We start from the raw sequence: 19,749 nt of genomic DNA on the forward strand, positions 1-19,749 counted from the left end.
ACTCCGCTTCGGATTTTCTGAATGGATGCAAATTGTTCTCTGATTGGGCGAGGTGGAGAGTGTAACATCACCGCCCCACCTCATATGATTAGAGAACGCTTTGCCTTCACTCAGAAAGTTGAAAGCATTCTCTGATTGGCACCCGTACTAAGCAGCTGACCTCCTGTGCTTAGGGATTGGCTGCAAATTCCTAAAAAATTCATATCAATACCTATTGCTATTGTGGCTTTAAACTGTAAATTCCAAAAATAGAATCTGGCATGGGAAGCTTAGCAGTGCTTAGCTGTACTGGGTCTTCTCCAGGTTTTTGACCTGGCAACTGGAGATAGACTTGTCTTAGGACCTATTCACACAGATGCACCACCGTAACAAGTGTTTTATTGCAGAATATGAGGAGCATTGCTTTGCATGCCATACATTTAGAATGGCAGTCCAACACAGCTAGAGCAATGGTTAACCATTTGCTGACCAGCTCACGCCGATATATGTCGGCAGAATGGCACTCCTGCGCAAACTGATGAACTGATGTACGTCAGTTCGTAAAAGCAGGATAGCGGGCGCGTGCGTGCCCGCCGTGTGAGCGTGCTTGCGGGTCCCGCGGACTCGATGTCCTCCGGCGGCCCACGATCGCGGCGAGGAGAGGCAGAACGGGGACCTGCCTATGTAAACAAGGCATTTCCCCATTCTGCCTAGTGACATGACAGGAATCTACTGCTCCCAGTGATCGGGAGCAGTGATCTCTGCCATATTTCAGTAAGCCCACCCCCCCCCTACAGTTAGAACATGCTGGGGGAACACACTTAACCCCTTGATCGCCCCCTACTGTTAACCTCTTCCCTGCCAGTGTTATTTTTACATTGATCAGTGCATTTTTATAGCACTGATCAATGTAATAATGTCACCGGTCCCCAAAAAGTGTATTTGGGGTCAGATTTGTCCGTTGCAATGTGGCAGTCCCGCAAAAAAAAAAAAAAAAAAAAAAAAATCGCAGATTGCCGCCATTACCAGTAAAAACAATAAAAACATTAAAAAAGTCCCTAAATCTATCCCGTAGTTTGTAGACGCGATAACTTTTGCGCAAATCAATCAATATATGCCTATTGTGATTTTTTTTTACCAAAAATGTGTAGAAGAATATAGATCGGCCTAAACTGATGAATACTTTTTTTATTTATATATATATTTTTGGGGGGATATGTATTATAGCAGAAAGTTAAAAAAGGTGTTTTTTTATTTCAAAATTGTCACTCTTTTCTTTTTTGTTTATAGCGCAAAAAAAAAAATTAAAAAAAATGCAGAGGTGATCAAATACCACCAAAAGAATGCTCTATTTGTGGGGAAAAAAAGGACGTTAATTTTGTTTGGGTACATCGTCGCCCGACCGCTCAATTGTCAGTTAAATCGGCACAGTGCCGTATCGCAAAAAAATGGCCTGGTCAGGAAGGGGGTAAATTCTTCCGGGGCTGAAGTGGTTAATGGCTGGATCACCAGGTGAAAATAAAGGGAAAAAGCCTAAAAAAAAAAAAAAAGTAATGCAGTCACCATATTTATGAACTGGCAAGCTGAAATATAGTAAGTTTTTTTTCTTATGGGTTTAATACTGCTTTTGTGTTCAGCCTTGTGGCTCAATGGAGAAATCTACAGATTATCCCATTCACGCTACACAGCGAGGGTGGACAAATTGCCTGCTGTGGCTATTGTATTTTGGCAGCCGGTCCCTCTAGTTGTCAAAAAACCCAAACAGCACCTAAATCTAACTGGATGCAACAATTTTCTGCCTGGTTCCTTTGAGTTTTCAATCAAGGGATGACGGAAGGAAGGCAGCCTGCAGTGGCTGGTTCATTCATTGAAAATTGCTCTGCTTTACTCAATATATATTTGCCAGAGCCTTAAGCTGGCCATACATGGATCGAAATTCAGCCGGTTTAGTAGGAACCGGACAAATTGTGATCCATGTATTGACACCCTAGATGTACATAAGTCGATCTATTTATCAATCAGCCTGTTGGGGTTTTTGCAGAATGAATAGTGCCGCTGGCTATAGCTGGTAACTCTAATCATTACGTTCTGCCTGTAGGGAAGGTTACCCATGCTACCCGCTGGCAGAATACAAAAGTGCTGTGCAAGAGATTCCGCCATCAACACTGACTGTGTTAATAGGGGAATCAGGTGATTTTCTTTCCTTCCACCCATGGTGGAAGGAAAGAAAATCTCATAATCCATGGCCTGCCTTAGAACTTCTAGAAGCTGAATAATTAGCAGGTATCATATCTTTCTAAACAAAAAGTGATCAGCTACAAGGCTCTCCAGTTTGGTGTCAAACACATTAAAGGAAACCTTTTGGCTTGTCTTTGACTTTCCTTAAGCTGGCCACAGACAGTGGCAGGGAAGGCCACACATTGATTGATTTCAGTCAGTCCCTGCTAAACCAGATAAACTTTGATCAGTGTATCGGCCCTGGCAATCCCCATATTCATCACATCACAGGTGTACTTCTGTTAAAGACACAATCTGTTGAACATCAATACACTTCTGTTAAAGAAGGAATGTGCAGTGTAGTGGATTATCTCATTTATACTTTGAGAATATTTGTCAGTCTTCATGGGCATTTTAAAAGTAATACAGTATATAGTGATTTTGAACAAATATTGATTTATTTGGTCAAAGAAATACTGAATATTTTATGTAATACAATATTGAATTCAGGTATGCAAAAAACAAAAACAATTTTCCTAAAACAAAACAAAAAAAAAAACACTTAGACCAAGTATGCAATTTTACAATTTAAAAACGTTGCAAAACTGTATTTAATGTTTTTTTTTCTTCTTTCCCATAATATAAAAATATATACTTAAATATAATATTTTCATCTGATTGCAAACTTGTCAGCCTGCGATTTAGATGGTACATAATTTATTCAGACAGTGCAATCAAACAAGGAATAGAACATGTTCCTTGCACAAATAATGGCACATAAATGATGAAATAGAACATATACAGTACCTTAAAAAATATACCCACGCTACGCTAAACTCGTGGGTAAAAGTAAAAATCACATGTCAAAATGATCCGCAGATCAAAGTACATTATATATGCAAAGCCACTTATCACAACTTCAATACCGGGCCTAATCTGGCACTTCTCTCCTTCATGTAAAAATCATCAGTTTTTGGCTAGAAAATTACTCAGAACCCCCAAACATTTTATATGCTTTTTTAGCAGACACCCTAGGGAATAAAATGGCGGTCATTGCAACTTTTTATCTCACACGGTATTTGCGCAATAATTTTTCAAAAGCCTTTTTTTTGGAAAACTGTTTCATGAATTAAAAAATAACAAAACAGTAAAGTTAGCCCAATTTTTTTGTATAATGTGAAAGATGATGTTACGCCGAGTAAATAGATACCTAACATGTCACGCTTTAAAATTGCGCACAATCATGGAATGGCGCCAAACTTCATTACTTAAAAATCTCCATAGGCGATGCTTTAAAATTTTTTACAGGTTACCAGTTACAGAGGAGGTCTAGTGCTAGAATTGTTGCACACGCCCTAACGCACGTGGCGATACCTCACATCTCACATGTGTGGTTTGAGCGGCGTTTACATATGTGGGCTGGACTTGCATGTGCATTCGCTTCTGAGCCCGAGCTACCGGGGACAGGGGCATTTAAAATTTTTTTATTATTTTTTTTTTTTTTTTTAACTTAATTTTTTTTATTTTTACACTTTTTTTAACATTTTTGTTTTGATTACTTTTATTCCTATTACAAGGAATGTAAACATCCCTTGTAATAGGAATCTATAATAAGACCCCACATCTCTCCTCTAGGCTGAAAAGCATGAGATCAGGAAAAAAAAATTCACGATCGCGGCTTTGGTTATTTCTGGGTACCCGGGCGTGACATCATAACGACGCGCCCGGGCCTCCCACGGTCATAGAGATGACTGGTGACCATCTGATCACCAGTCATCTCTATCGTCAACATCCGGCGCCGGCCGATTCATCCTCCGGGCCCCCGATGGCACGGGAGAGCCCGGAGAAGTACCGGATGGCGGCGGGAGGGGGGGGGACGTCCCCTCCCGTCGCCTATAAGAACGATCAAGCAGCGGAACTGCCGCTATGATCATTCTTATCGTGCACAGAATCGGCGGCTGAAAAGAATGATATCTGAATGATGCATCTAGCTGCAGGCATCATTCAGATATCACCCCACAAAGTAGAGGACGTCATTTTACTATAGGCGGGTGTTGAAGTGGTTAATCAACCTATAAGAAAGAGGTAGAAGTGGATGGTGTCAAGCTCATGTCTTACAGAAAAAAAAAGCAGATTTGAACGAAACTTCAACCACCAATACCTCTGAATCTGCCGATTGCTTTAACGTGCATTTTTCATTTAGGAGATAAAGTAGAACTATAGGCAAAACTTTTTTTCACTTTGATTTTCCTTCACTTCCTGTCCTATAACCAAACAGGAAGTGAGGAAATCCCTGCAAATTAAGGGAATTCCTAGGGGACTCCCAGGTCACCAGAACGAGTGTGCCCACTGGAGGATTTCCCCTCTATTACTTTTCTGGGAACCCCAAATTTGGGATTTTCTTTTACTTTCACGTTCAATGACAATGGTAAAAAGGACAAATAGAAAGGGTGAATCTCCCTAACGGGGGCACAGACAGCAATAAAAACTGACAGGTATTCTAATCCCTCTACACTCTAAAGGCAAAACTTTTTTTTTAGTTTTGGATAGTTCTACTTTAAGTGTAATTCTTGATCATAAGATCAGTTTGGGAACACCAGATGTTTGACGGATTTAATTAAAAATAAAAGCACGAGAATCATTCTGCAGAAATAAACTGCACACACCATTCTGTGATATCCTAGGACATACAAAGCCTCACACTGTTGGGGGCGGCCAACAGGAAATAACAAACACATTTACTCCTAAATAACTTGCAACAGAAATTCAAGACGCCTGGACATAACTACGTTTTCAAGTTTGCTCTCTATGGTTTCCAAAATATCTGGCGATAGCATTAGTTGTGTCATATTTCCAACTCGCTGTTGCACACACGCATGGCAGTAAAAGCCCCCTTTATCTTCACTTTTGTCACTCTGCAAAAAGAAAAAGTAAAAAGAATAAAAGTGTAAATACACTTCTATTATTTCAATTAAACGTGAAATAAATGGGCACACAATTAAAATTTTTAAAGCAAGAAAAAATGTTATTATTTTAGGTACATACAATAAAACACAAGAGACATTGCATGTCTCTACTATAGTAAAGATCTGCCTACTCGCAGTTTTTTAAATAGTTTAGTTCTGCTTTAAAAAGGACCAGTAAGTATACATTTATATGAAAGAGCTTTAACTTGCATCAATGGACACAAAGCAAAACGTAAAAAGCTTTTAAATAATAGCATCATCCAAGATAATGTTGGTAGAGTAAGTACCGTATTTATCGTCGTATAACACACACTTTTTCCCCCTTAAAATCAGGGGAAAATCGCGGGTGCGTGTTATACGCCGATCCCCTGTGATCCCCCGCTGACTGAACTTCAAAATCGCCGACCGCGATTTGAAAATGGCGCCGCCGGCGCCGAAATACACAGAGCCGATCCTCGGCTCTTCTCGGCCACTTTCGGCTTCACTCGAGCGCCGCCCGAACCTAGCCGAGTGTACTTGGCTAGGTTCGGATAGCTCCGCTCACAGTCACGCCCATCCCGGGCGGGACTACGAGTGGAGCCGAAAGTGAACGAGAGCCGCCGAGGACCGGCTCTGTGTATTTCGGCGCCATTTTCAAACTGCAGTGACAATGAAAAGTCACTGCAGTTTAACTGCAGCCTGAGCAAGTCTGCAAATGGACACAGAAAGCTGCAGATCATCACTGTAAAAGCTGCAAGGCATCACATGGACACTGATAAGGCTGCAAATGACACCAAGGCTGCTGACTGCAAGGCTGCAAATGACACCAAGGATGATGACTGCACGGCTGCAAATGACACCAAGGCTGCTGACTGCAAGGCTGCAAATGACACCAAGGATGATGACTGCAAGGCTGCAAATGACACCAAGGCTGCTGACTGCAAGGCTGCAAATGACTGCAAGGCTGCAAATGACACTGGACAAGCATGCAGATGGACGCTGTGCAAGGCTGCATTGATGGGCATTTAAATGTAAGTTTTTTTTCCTTAAAACATTTTTTTCCTTATAATTCCCTCCTAAACTTGGGGTGCGTGTTATACGCTGATAAAATACGGTATATTTTCTAACATATAGCTGACTTCCAGCCCATTGATCCTACAGAGGTAAACTGTCAACAGCCTTTGCAAAGCCTTCTAAGGGCCGATTTGCACTGATGTGTAGCAGTAATGCATGGTAAATGTGTTACTGCAAAGCATGATAATGTATGCAGCTCAGTGCAGTGTGTTGCCACATAACCCACACACAAGTGCATTTTAGCACATCGTATGTGATCCATGTGTGCAAGGAAAAAATTAAAGTTCGATGTACCGGTAACTTGTTTTCCAGAAGTCTTTCAGGACAGCACCTGAGAGAGTGGCTCCTCCCACATGCCAACAGGAAACACCACTTCCATCGAACTTTAAAAGGAGGCTTCTCCCCACAGCTTGTCAGTTGTAGTAGCGTACCTCTGGCCCAGGCACACATAAGCATAATATGGTTAACAGCAAATAACAGCAAAAAGGCAGGTCGTTGCTGTCCTGGAAGACTTCTGGAAAACAAGTTACCGATAACTAACTTGAATCTTCCCTAAATGTCTTTCAGGACAGCACCTGAAAGGATAAAATGAGAGACTTACCAACTAGGTAGGGACAATAGCCTAAAAGGACCTTTCTGCCAAATGCCTGATCACCTGCTGACAGAAGGTCCAGTCTGTAAATGATGAACAAACGTTAAATAGCTTGACCACGTAGCCACTTTACAAATTTAATCTGGGGTTGCACCAGCTTTTTCTGCCCATAGAGTGACAAGTGCTCTAGTGGAGTGTGCTTGGATTCCCAGTGGGGGAGACAATTCTATTTGGTAAGTAAGCCTCCAAAATAGCTGATTTAAGCCACCTAGCAACTGACCCCTTAGATGCTTGGTGGCCCTTTTTGTTGCCAGGAATAAGAACAAATGAGTCTGAAGACCTAAAGTCCCTTGTTACCTCCAGGTAACGCAATAGAATTCTTCTCACATCTAAATTGTGAAACAGCCTCTCCTTATCCCCTAAAGGGTTAGAACAAAAAGTTGTCAGGATAATATCCTGAGCACGGTTTTGAACTGATGCTACTTTTGGCAAAAACCATGTATCTGTTTTTAGTATAATCCTATCTGGGTATATGGACAGGAAAGGCTCCTTAACTGATAGAGCATGCAGTTCACTGATTCTTCTTGCAGATGTAATCGCAACTAAAAATAGTCTTGAAGGTTAGATTCCTCAAAGAAATTGATTCTATTGTTTCAAAAGGCTCCTTTGTGAAGGCTTGCAGAACCACTGACAGATCCCACGTTGGAAAACGTTTAGCAGGGGCTGGTCTGAATCGAGCAAGAGCCCTAAAAAATCTTGCCACCAAAGATTCTGAAGAACACTTCCAAGGTGGCCACTTGCACCTTAAGGGTACTAACTGCAAGACCTTATCTGCACCATTCTGCAAGAATTCTAACACTGACGCAATATCTTCCAAGGTTCGATTTTTTTGAACACCACCAGGCATTGTAAACCTTCCAAACCCTAGTGTAAATAGCAAGTTACTTTCTTCCTATTAGAAAGCAAAGTGGCTCCTTAATAGCTGCTCCTCAGATACCAGGTGGTGAGGCTTAGCCTGGCTACATCCAGGTAACTCACTAGGCTTTGAAGCAGTAAATCCTGTTTGAGAAGAAGCTGCCAGAATGGTTTGATTGCCATTTGCAGAATGGTGAAGAACCAGGTTCTCTTTGGCTAGAGTGGAGTAATCAGAAATACCGAAACTCTTTCTTTTTGTATCTTCCTCAACACCAAAGGGATTAGCTGAAAAAGGGGGGAAAGCGCAACCCAATTGAAAGTTCCAAGGATGCAATAAGGCATCTATCCACAGAGAACGTCGTCTCGGAGAAGAGAAAAGAATTGAGGGAGCTGTGCGTTCCCTGAATGCAAACAGGTCCACCTGAGGATGCTCCCAAGTCCTGGCGATCAATGCAAAAATTTCTGGATTCAAGCTCCACTCTACTTCCTGAATTTGCCATCTTCGCAAAAAGTCTTCCACATCATTTAATGTGCCTTTGAGATGGACCACTGACAAGAAAAGTAAATGATTTTCCCCCCACTCCAGGATTTTTGTTGTCAGCAAATTAAGGGCCTTGCTTATCATGCCCCCCTGCTTGTTCAAGTAGGCCACCGTAGTGGCGTTGTCTGATAAGATCTGAGAGAAGGCAGCCAACACTAAGGCGACTGCTTTGAATTCTCTCCAATTTGATAATCTCACTGCCTCGATTTGGGACCAAACGCTGGCATCTGTCGTCACTCTTCTTTCGATTGGAAAGGACCATAGTAAGTCTTTTGACAAGACTGACTGATTCCTCCACCACCAAAGGGTCCTCTTGACCCTGGTGGGGATCTTTACCCTTGTGTATAGGGTTTGGACTGTGGTCCCATGCCTTTAGGAGGAAACTCTGGAGTGGCCTGAAATGGAGCCTTGCCCATTGAATAACTGACATAGTTGAGGTTAAGGTCCCTAAGGCTGACATAATCTTTTTGACTGATGTCTCCTGATTTGTCTGTAGCATAGCTACTACATTCTGGACTTTGTTTTTATTCTGTTCTGGAAGGAAGACTCTTTGCTCTACTGAACTTATCTGGTAACCTAGAAACTGTACCAGCTGAGCTGGACTGAAGTTTTATTTGTGAAGGTTCACAATCCAATCCAAAGTTTCCAAATGACTGTGGGCCCTGCCCAGGTCTTTTTGTAATTTTTCTTGGAAGGGGCAAAGAAGAGGAAATCATCCAGATACAGCATTACTGTAACTCCCTGAAGACAAAGAGGGGTGGGAGCTTCTGCTATTACTTTTGTGAAAATCTGTGGGGCGGATAAAAGGCTGAAAGGGAGGGCTTTGAATTGTAAATGCAGAACCTTTCTCATGTTCACAGCTAACCTGAGGAAATTTTGGGACTGAGGGACTATAGGAATATGTTGGTACGCATCTCTTAAAGCGGGGGTTCACCCACACCGCCAAAAAAAAAAAAATATTAAAAGCCAGCAGCTACAAATACTGCAGCTGCTGACTTTTAATACATGGCCACTTACCTGTCCCGGGGTCCAGCGATGTCGGCAGGGGACGCCGAGAACCCGCTCGGTTCTCGGCAGCTGTCGCCGCCATCCTAGGTGAGGGAATCAGGAAGTGAAGCCTTGCGGCTTCACTTCCCGGTTCCCTACTGCGCATGCGCGAGTCGCGCTGCACGTCCCTAGTGGTCCCCGCTCTCTGCTGGGAGCTGTGTGTTCCCAGCAGACAGCGCGGTCGGGACAGGGAGAAGCATAGACTCCCATGAGAGTCTATGCCGGAAGTAGGTGCAAATACCTGTCTTTGACAGGTATCTGCACCCCCCTCCCCCCTGAAAGGTGCCAAATGTGACACCGGAGGGGGGGAGGGTTCCGAAAAGCGGAAGTTCCATTTTTGTGTGGAACTCCGCTTTAAGTCTATGGATGCCATGAAGCATCCCTTGGTCAACAAATTCCTGACTGTAAAGACTAATGCCCCGTACACACGGTCGGATTTTCCGACGGAAAATGTGTGATAGGACCTTGTTGTCAGAAATTCCGACCGTGTGTAGGCTCCATCACACATTTTCCATCGGATTTTCCGACACACAAAGTTTGAGAGCAGGATATAAAATTTTCCGACAACAAAATCAGTTGTCGGAAATTCCGATGGTGTGTACACAAATCTGATGGACAAAGTGCCACGCATGCTCAGAATAAATAAAGAGATGAAAGCTATTGGCCACTGCCCCGTTTATAGTCCCGACGTACGTGTTTTACGTCACCGCGTTTAGAACGATCGAATTTTCCGACAACTTTGTGTGACCGTGTGTATGCAAGACAAGTTTGAGCCAACATCCGTCGGAAAAAATCCTAGGATTTTGTTGTCAGAATGTCCGAACAAAGTCCGACCGTGTGTACGAGGCATAAGTCCATATGAACTCTTCAGTATAGGACTGACTTGTTCAGTGGCTTTAACTTGAGAATGAAACAAAAACTTCTGTATGGTTTACTTATCAGAAAGACATGGGAATAGAATCACTGATGATGTTCTTTTGGTGACGCCTGAATCAAACCCCCTGTTGCATCAGATCCTTTAAAAGGTCCTTCATAGCCAGGGCTTTTGCTGTGTCCCTTGGTAGGTTTGTGACAAAAAATCTTTCTGGAAGAAGATCCGAAAATTCTATTTTGTATCTCTGGGACAGCATGGTTAGAATATATTGATTTTCTGTCATGCTTGCCCAGTGGGGAATTCCTAAAGCCTTCCTCCCACTGGCAACAAAGAGTCATTGGGGTTGATTTACTAAAGACAAATCCACTTTGCACTGCAAGTGCACTTGGAAGTGCAGTCGCTTTAGATCTGAGGGGAAGATCTGAAATGAGGGGAAGCTCTGCTGATTTTGTCATACAATCATGTACAAGCAAAAATGCTGTTTTTTATTTTCCTTGCATGTCCCCCTCAAATCTACAGTGACTGCACTTCCAAGTGCACTTGCGGTGCATTTGTAGTGCAAAGTGGATTTGCCTTCAGTAAATAAACCCCATTGTGTCTTGTTGGTTAACGCTGGAGGATGGAAAAGGACACCCAATCTGCCTTTAGCCTTCTGCACCAACCAATTCCTTCTTTTCCCCTGGGACTTGCTGTTTTGTTCCTAGGCCCTTTGAGGTTGAAAAAGACGTTTAGCAAGCTGCTTTTTCTTCTTAACAGGGCATGATCTCTTCTTGTCAGCTGTCCTATCTAGAACACAATCCAAATCAGGACCAAATAAGAGATCCCCCATGAATGGAATACCACAAAATTTACTTTTGGATGCCGCATCCCCCGGCCAGGTCCTCAACCACAGAGCTCTCCTGGCTGAGTTATCTAGGGCTGCAGATCTTGCTCCTGCTCCTCATTCCAGCATCCAGGTTTTGGCTATTGTCTTCTCCTGTCTGTGTCCACCTGCAAGGTGACTGATATGGTCAGTCAAATGTTATAAGCAAGCCAAACGCCCTGTCCCTGCTTGTGATAGAGACAGTGATACCTGCATTGTTCCTGATTGAGCCCCCTGTTTGTCTGCCCTGTTTTGCTAGTTTGGATTTCCCTGTGTATGACCTAGATCGGATATTGGACTTTTCCCTGAACTCAGTCTGCCTTTTACCCTGGACTGTCATAGAACCATGCCATCTGTCTACTAGCTGCAAGTAGTCTGTTTGCTTAGTTCACATCTGCCCAGACATGGTGGCCAGGCACTATAGCATTGTGTATAAGCCCTGGGGGCAACCAAGTACCGGTAGGCCTGCTTGCCTTAAGGGAAAGGGGGCTGCTATAGGTGAAGTACACAGTAGCTAGCTATAGTGTCTGACCACCTGTGTTGAGGTAGACATGACACACATCTGCAATGTAAGCCACAGCCGTTGATAGGGTAGCGAAAAAATCAAGGATCTCTTGTTTGAGTGAATCTGCCGTGATAAAGACCGTAAACTGGTTTATCTAATATTGCAGTTTTCTAGAGACGCAAGTGGTTCCCATAGCTAGTTTGAGATTGCCCGTGATAGATTGCCAAGCCCTCTTAAGTTGTTGATCCATCCTTTTGTCCATGGGGTTCTTCAGGATACCCATGTCCTCAAAAGCCAGGTCAGTTGATCCAGAAACCTGTGAAAAGGCTGCATCAAGTTTAGGAACTTTATTCCAAAGTGCCGCTGGGTCTTCAAAAGAAAAACGCCTTTTATGGGCCTTTGGAAAGAAAGGCTTTCTCTCTGGTTCTGACCAATTCTTTCTAATGGACTCAGAGATTACCAAACGTACTAGAAAGGTGCGACCTTTAGGCTCACTAAGGCCCGCAAACATCCAGTCATGCAGATATAATTCTTTTTTCTCTTCTCCTAAGCCCAATATAGCATAACTTGCCTTTAACAACTAACTACTTGCTCTAAAGACAACTTGTATTTAGAGGGCGCATCTTCCACCCCTTCCTCCTCCTCTGAACTTTCTTTGGAATGAGAGGGGGATTGTCCCTGTTGGGTAGGAGTACCCACTTCAGCCTCCACCGCTGGGATTACCTGTGAGCCCTGAGAGGATTCTGAGGTAGACGGCTGACTCCAAGATGGGTTTGTTAGTGAAAAGCGAAAAGATTGAATAGTAGCATCCAGCTCTTTTTTAACTGATATGATTAACTCGCTGCATGTGGAAGTAACTTTCTCTTTAACCAGGGAGTCGATGCATGTTTGACATTTCCGCATTTTGGCATTTGAGCTTTCTTCCAACCCTCAGGTACCTTTGCTTTGCATGAAGGACATTTCTTTTTAACCACCAGGTCAGAGCTCTTAGCCTGCCATAACGAGAAAAAAACAGAAAACAAACTATCCAAGTGAGTCAACCTAACTTCTCAGCAGGCTCACAGGAGTATAAACAGACTCCATGTGCCCAGACAGGCCCCAACCACAAGGGGGACAGAGACAAAGACCCCTCAGTAATCAAGGCAAGTTCACACATCAACCCCCTTATCTGGGCCTTGCTGGTGCCTGTCCCACTTGCTGACAGGACTGTGTTCTTCATAACACTGCTGCAGCATCCGTATGTGGCTGGAAACAGATATAGGCACCAGCCCCACTCCTGCCTCCTCTCTCTACGCCTCATACCAGCGAAAGTGACGCCACGCGACTGCTCCACGAGCGCTGCCCCTTGCCCGGATAACTCACTTCCGGCCGGGCAAGTGTCCACTGCCACTCAAAAGATGGCGGTGGCACGTGGGCATACAGACAGGCCCCAGAAGAACCAATACCCCCGCCGGTCTCGCCGCCTCCTAGGAGTGGCGTTCCTTGGAGCAGTAAAGGCTCTCCCCGAGCACAGAAGAGGGAGAAAGATCCCAACTATTAGCCACCTCAGATGTGGTATTGGAGGAACAGGCTCTCTGTGGAAAAAGGTAACGGTGGAGCAGGAAGCCTGATCTCAGGACAGCACCTAAGAGCTCCTGACTTCCCACTAGCTGTTCCCTGCCAGAGGAAACACAAAAATCTGACAAGCTGTGGTATTTCCTGTTGGCAAGTGGGAGGAGCCACGCTCTCAGCCGCTGTCCTGAAAGACGTTCAGGGAAAAATTGTGTAGGTATGTTTTCTCGTGCACTGATGTATGCTGCCAGCCTTTTAAAATAAACAAGCTGCCTTAATGCAGGGCACAATAATACTTTAAATATTGTTAATTGGCTATTAAAGTGGAACTCAAGGCTGCATGTTAAGACTGGGTTCAAATGAAATGATTTGTTTTCACGTGATGATCTTGCCAGTAACACACTTCCTGGGTTAGGGTGTCCCCACTCCATTAGAAGAGAAACGGTGAAACCTTTAGACAAAGGCATTGTCAATCTGAGGAGAGGGCAGTGTTAGATGCACCAGCAGATTAAGCTAGAGTTGACTAAAAAACAAACAGAGTCGTGAATTCCGTGCTGTCAAAGCAGCTGCCAGCACCACAAGTGACAACTGCAAGTAATGTGGATTGGGAATAAAGGTGCAGCGCTAATGAGCAAAATGGAAATGAAACCAAATGGGGATGCTTAACGTTTGGTTGGAAGACATCAGCCAGTATGAAGATGTATTGTAAGTACACTCTCCTCCAGGGGCTGATGTCTTACAAACATTGGTGTATGATCACCGCAAAGCCTGAACGACTCATGGGGCATATACCTTCATGAGTCCATTCATTCTGGTAAGCCTCAGTGTCATCAGTGGCGGCTTCTCATATCACTTTTCATGCACTATAAATGTTTGTTTTGGAAGTTGAATTCTAGTCCAGCAAGATTTATTCATCTATCAACACTTTTTCACATGTACTTTTAGAGTTTAAAGAGGAGTTCCACCCGAGGTCCAGTAAAAAAAAAAAAAAAAAAAAATTAAAAAGTCAGCAGCTTCAAATACTGCAGCTGCTGACTTTTAATTGGACACTTACCTGTCCCAGGGTCCAGCGATGCGGGGGATTGAAGCCCGCTCGTCTCCCCCTCCATTCAGCGGTGCCGGCATTGCAACTGTGGGCGCCGGGCTGTGGCTTCACAGCCTGGCACCCACTGCGCATGCGCGAGCGGCGCCGCGATTGGCCGCTCAGTCACCTGGGACCTGTAATGGGTCCCAGATGATTGACAGGAGGGAGGGAGCAGAGCTGAGCCCTTCCTGTGCCGAGGGGGAAGTGATGTCACCAGCCCAGGCACTGGAAGAGGCAGACTAGCAACAGGCATTTAGAAGTAAAAAAAAAAAAATATCCCAATTTTTTTTGTATTTTCTTTTTAAATTTTTCATGTAGATTTTTTTTTTGGGTGGAACCCCACTTTAAGTGTATTGTCACCAATTTCTTTACAGTGGATTTTATATCTGATGTATTCATCATATGTCATTTAGTGCACTTTATATTTTGACTGTTCATCTACAATGTTTATTTATATGGTGTTAACGTTTCAACATTAAAGAGGGAAGTAAACCCTCTTTAAAAAAAAAAAAAATTCAAGTTAGACTTACCGGTAACTTGTTTTCCTTGAGTCTTTCAGGACAGCACTTGAGAGAGAGTGACTCCTCCCCTTGCCAACAGGAAACACCTCTTCCACCAAACTTTAAAAGGAGGCTCCTTTCCACACATTGTCAGTAGTAGTAGAGAACCTCCGGCCCCAAACTGGAACACATAATCGAGATATGATTAGTCACAGTATATATATGTAAAAACAATAGGGCGGGATGCTGCTGTCCTGAAAGACTCAAGGAAAACAAGTTACCGGTAAGTCTAACTTGAATTTTCCCTTATCGTCTTTCAGGACAGCACTTGAGAGGATAATAGAGACTTACCCCCTTAGGGAGGGACCACAGCCTGCAGAACCTTTCTGCCAAAAGCCTGATCACCTGCTGATAGGAGATCCAGTCTGTAATGACGGACAAACGTTAAGTAGCTTGACCACGTAGCCGCCTTACAAATCTGATCTGGGGTGGCACCAGCTCTTTCTGCCCATGTAGTGGCCTGCGCTCTTGTTGAATGAGCCCTAATTCCCAGCGGGGAAGATAAACCCATTTGAGAATAGGCTACAGAAATAGCTGTCTTAAGCCATCTAGCCAATGATGCTTTTGATGCTTGTTGGCCTTTCTTGTTTCCAGAAAAAAGAACAAATAATGAATCTGAAACTCTAAACCCTCCTGTTACTTCCAAATACTGTAATAGGATACGTCTTACGTCTAAATTGTGAAACTGCTCTTCCTTTGCACCCAAAGGGTTAGCAGAAAAGGTTGGTAGAGTAATCTCTTGAGACCTGTTACTAAAGCTTGCCACTTTTGGCAAAAAAACCCCGGATCTACTTTAAGGACAACTCTATCAGGAAAAACTGACAAAAAAGGCTCTTTTACTGATAGGGCGTGCAGTTCACTAATCCTTCTTGCTGAAGTAATTGCGACCAGAAAAATAGTCTTCAAAGTTAAATTCTTTAGGGATATGGCCTGTAAAGGCTCAAATGGTTCTTTTGCCAGAGCCTGCAGAACCACCGAGAGATCCCAATTTGGGAAATGCTTCACCGGTACCGGTCTCGACCTGGAAAGTGCTTTGAAAAACCTCATGATCAGAGTTTCTGAAGATAAGGATCTCTCCAGATAAACTCCCAAGGCAGCCACCTGCACCTTAAGAGTGCTGACCGCCAGATTCTTGTCTGCACCTTTTTGCAAAAATTCCAGCACTGAGACTAGGTCTTTAACCCCCCTATGTTCGGAATGACAGAAAGAAACATAGACTTTCCATACTTTGGCGTAAATATCCCTGGTTACCTTTTTCCTACTGGAAAGCAACGTAGCAGTTAAACGTTCTGAAAAGCCTTTGCTTCTCATTAATTGCTCCTCAGATACCAGGCAGTGAGCTTTAACCTGTCTACCCCTGGATGAAGCACTGGCCCCTGAATCAACAGATCCTGACTGAGCGGGAGATGCCAACATGGTTTGATTGCCAACTGCAGAATCGTGGAAAACCAAGCTCTCTTTGGCCAATATGGAGTAATCAAAATGATTGATACTCTCTCTTTCAGTATTTTCCTCAACACTAGAGGGATTAATCGAAATGGAGGAAAAGCATACTCTAGGTGAAAATCCCACGGATGTGCCAGAGCATCTATCCCCTGAGAGCAAATGTCTCTCTGAAGGGAGAAAAAATTCGGGAGCTGCGTGTTTTGTTTTGAAGCAAACAGATCTACCTGCGGAAGGCCCCAAACACTGGTGATTAATGCAAACACCTTCCTGTTCAGACTCCACTCTGATTCCTGAACTTTTTGTCGGCTCAGATAATCCGCTACTTCGTTCAATGTGCCTTTTAGATGGACTGCGGATAGAGATAGTAAGTGGTTCTCCGCCCACTCCAGAATCTCTACTGACAGTAAGTGAAGGGCCCTGCTTCTTATGCCTCCCTGTTTGTTCAGGTAGGCTATGGCCGTGGCATTGTCCGACAAAATCTGGACATGGCAACCTATGAGGTTTTGAGAGAAGAAAGCTAATGCTAGGGCAACTGCCTTCAGCTCTCTCCAATTTGAGGATCTTTGGGCCTCGAACTGGGACCATGTTCCCTGCGCTAAGGCTTGACCCATGTGGGCCCCCCATCCCTGCAAACTGGCGTCTGTTGTGACCACTTTCCCGGTCGGAAAAGACCAAAGAAGACCTCTTTGCAGTACCACCTGACTTTTCCACCACCAAAGTGAACGTTTGACTCTGGTGGGAATCTTTACTTTTGTATCCAAACTCTCCGTCCTGTGGTTCCATGTCCTTAGAAGGAACCTCTGGAGGGTCCTGAAATGCAGCCTTGCCCATTGGATGGCTGGCATTGAAGAGGTTAATGTCCCCAGAGCCGACATAACCTTTCGGACTGAAATCAGTTGATTTGTTTGTAGTGCCGATATTACCCTTTGGACCTTGATCTTTTTCTCTTCTGGGAGAAAAATCTTTTGCTCCACTGAATCTATCAAATAACCCAGAAACAGTACTTGCTGAGCTGGGATGAAATTTGATTTTTGAACATTCATTATCCACCCTAGTGACTCCAAATGACTGCGGGATTTGTTCAAATCCTCCTGCAACTTTTCCCTGGATGGGGCAAAAAAGAGGAGGTCGTCCAGATATGGAATTACCGCAATCCCCTGGAGTCGAAGAGGGGCGAGAGCTTCCGCCATTATCTTCGTAAAAATACGAGGAGCTGACGACAGGCCGAAGGGAAGGGCCCTGAACTGAAGATATATAATCTCCTTGCCCATATTTACCGCAAACCTCAGGAACTTCTGGGACTGAGGTGCTACAGGAATATGAAGATAAGCATCCCTCAGATCGATTGATGCCATAAAACAATCTTTTGTCAGAGTGTTTCTGACCGTGAAAATTGAGTCCATACAAAACTTTTTGTATAGGACTGACTTGTTCAGGGGTTTTAGGTTGAGGATAAGACGGAAGTTTCCGGATGGTTTTCTTATCAGAAAGATGTGTGAATAGAAACCCTGACCCTGTTCTTCTGGGGATACTGGTATCACTACCCTCTGGTGCCTCAGATCCTTTAAAAGGTTCTTCATGGCCAGAGCCTTTGTTAGATCCCTTGGTAGGTTTGTTACAAAGAATCTTTCTGGCGGGCGATCTGAAAACTCTATCCTGTAACCTTGGGACAGCATGTCCAAAATATATAGACTTTCTGTCATGCTGGCCCAAAGGGGAAGGAAACTTTGAAGCCTTCCCCCCACTGGTACGCACAAGTCATTGTGCTTTACCGGAGGCTGCAGGAGGATGGAAAAGGACATTTCCTTTGCCTTTACCCTTCTGCGATGCCCAATTTTTTCTTTTCTCCTGGGGTTTTGTTTTGTTCTTGAGCCCTTTGGGAACGAAAAAACCGTTTAACTGGCTGCTTTTTCTTTTTGATGGGAAAAGACTTCTTTTTATCAGCAGTTCTATCTAGAACCACATCTAAATCAGGTCCAAAAAGCAAGTCACCCAGGAACGGTATCCCACACAGCTTGTTTTTGGATGCCGCGTCCCCCGGCCAAGTTTTCAACCACAGAGCCCTTCTGGCTGAGTTGGCTAGGGCAGCAGATCTAGCTGTCATTTTAATTGATTCCGCTGAAGCATCAGATATAAATGCGACAGCGGCAGACAGAGTTGAAAATGAATCCAAAATTTCTTGTTTTGGTGAGTCTGCTGAGATATGGGCCTTAAGTTGCTCTAACCAGAACTCCATATTTCTGGATACCACTGTAGTTGCCATAGTAGGTTTAAGATTTCCCATGATGGATTGCCAAGCCCTCTTTAGTAGCTGGTCCATCCTTTTATCCATGGGATCTCTCAACACCCCCATGTCCTCGAATGCCAAATCTGTAGACCTCGAGACCTGGGAAAACGCGGCATCTAGTTTGGGGTTTTTGTTCCAAACCGCCGCTGGATCTTCATCAAAAGGGAAACGCCTTTTTAAGGCTTTGGGAAAGAAAGGCTTTCTCTCTGGCTCTGCCCACTCTTTCTTAATAGCTTCAGAAATAACAGAGTGTACTGGGAAATTGCGATTTTTGTGCTCGCTAAGCCCTGCATACATTTTATCATGCAGAGATAACTCCTTTCTTTCCTCCTCCAGACCCAGTGTGGTATAGATTGCTTTTAACAGGCCATCTACCTGTTCTAAAGACAATTTAAATCTTGAAGGTAAATTTTCTCCTTCCTCACCCTCATCAGAATCCTCAGATTGAGAGGGGGAATGTCCCTCTGGGGTAGGTGATGCCTCAGTCTCCATCGCCGGGACTATAAGTGAGCCTTGGGAGGACTGTGAGGTAGTAGGCTGACTCAGGGATGGGTTTGCTAGGGAAGAGCGAAATGATTGAATAGTCGCATCAAGTTCCTTTTTAACCGATGCAATCAAGTCGCTGCAAGCGGAAGAAGCTTCTTCTTTAACTAGCAAATCAATACAAGCTTGACATAACGTCTTCTTCCATCCTTCGGGTAGCTTGGATTTACATGAAGGACATTTTCTTTTTGCCACTGGATCAGAGCTCTTGGCCTGCCATGAGACAAAAGAAGAAACCATCCCAGTGAGACAACCTGTCCTATACCCAAGGATGCTCACCACAGATGCACAGTAAGAGCTAACTGCTTTATGTGCCCAGACAGGCCCCTGCCACCGGGGGGGGGGGGGGGGGGGAGATAGAGAGAGAGAGAGACCCCACAGTACAAGGAAGACAGTATACAACTGCACCTTACCTGGGCCTTGCTGGTGCCTGTGCCTGTCCCACTCGCTGCCGCCATCGATTCCATCGAGGAGCGCTTGCTGTGTTTGTGTGGCTAAACGCCGGTTCCGGACTCCAATAGCGCCAGTGCGCCGGACCAGAACCGCTAAATAAGCACCAGCCCCATTCCTCCCCTTTCCCTCTGCGATTTCCGGCGGAAATGACGTCGCACGCCTGTTCCGTGGGCGGCGCCCCCTCCGGATGCCTCACTTCCGGCGGATGGAGCCCCGCTGCCATCCCCAAGATGGCGGCGGTGCAATAAGCAACAGGCGGTGGACCTGAGAAAAA

General features: G+C 44.4%; 1 protein-coding gene across 2 annotated transcripts in view; it reads right to left on the reverse strand.

The window, feature by feature from the left end:
* Positions 1–2,735: 2,735 nt before the first annotated feature.
* Positions 2,736–19,749, reverse strand: part of FBH1 (F-box DNA helicase 1) — a 116,950-nt gene continuing 99,936 nt past the window's right edge. For both annotated transcript variants that reach the window (XM_073619391.1, XM_073619390.1), the window contains one exon: positions 2,736–5,111. In XM_073619391.1, the coding sequence (XP_073475492.1) occupies positions 4,941–5,111 (171 nt within the window). In that variant the 3' untranslated portion in view covers positions 2,736–4,940. The remainder of the gene's footprint in view (positions 5,112–19,749) is intronic.

This window comes from Aquarana catesbeiana, linkage group LG03 (assembly GCF_042186555.1).
Source record: "Aquarana catesbeiana isolate 2022-GZ linkage group LG03, ASM4218655v1, whole genome shotgun sequence".
Taxonomy (NCBI): Eukaryota; Metazoa; Chordata; class Amphibia; order Anura; family Ranidae; genus Aquarana; species Aquarana catesbeiana.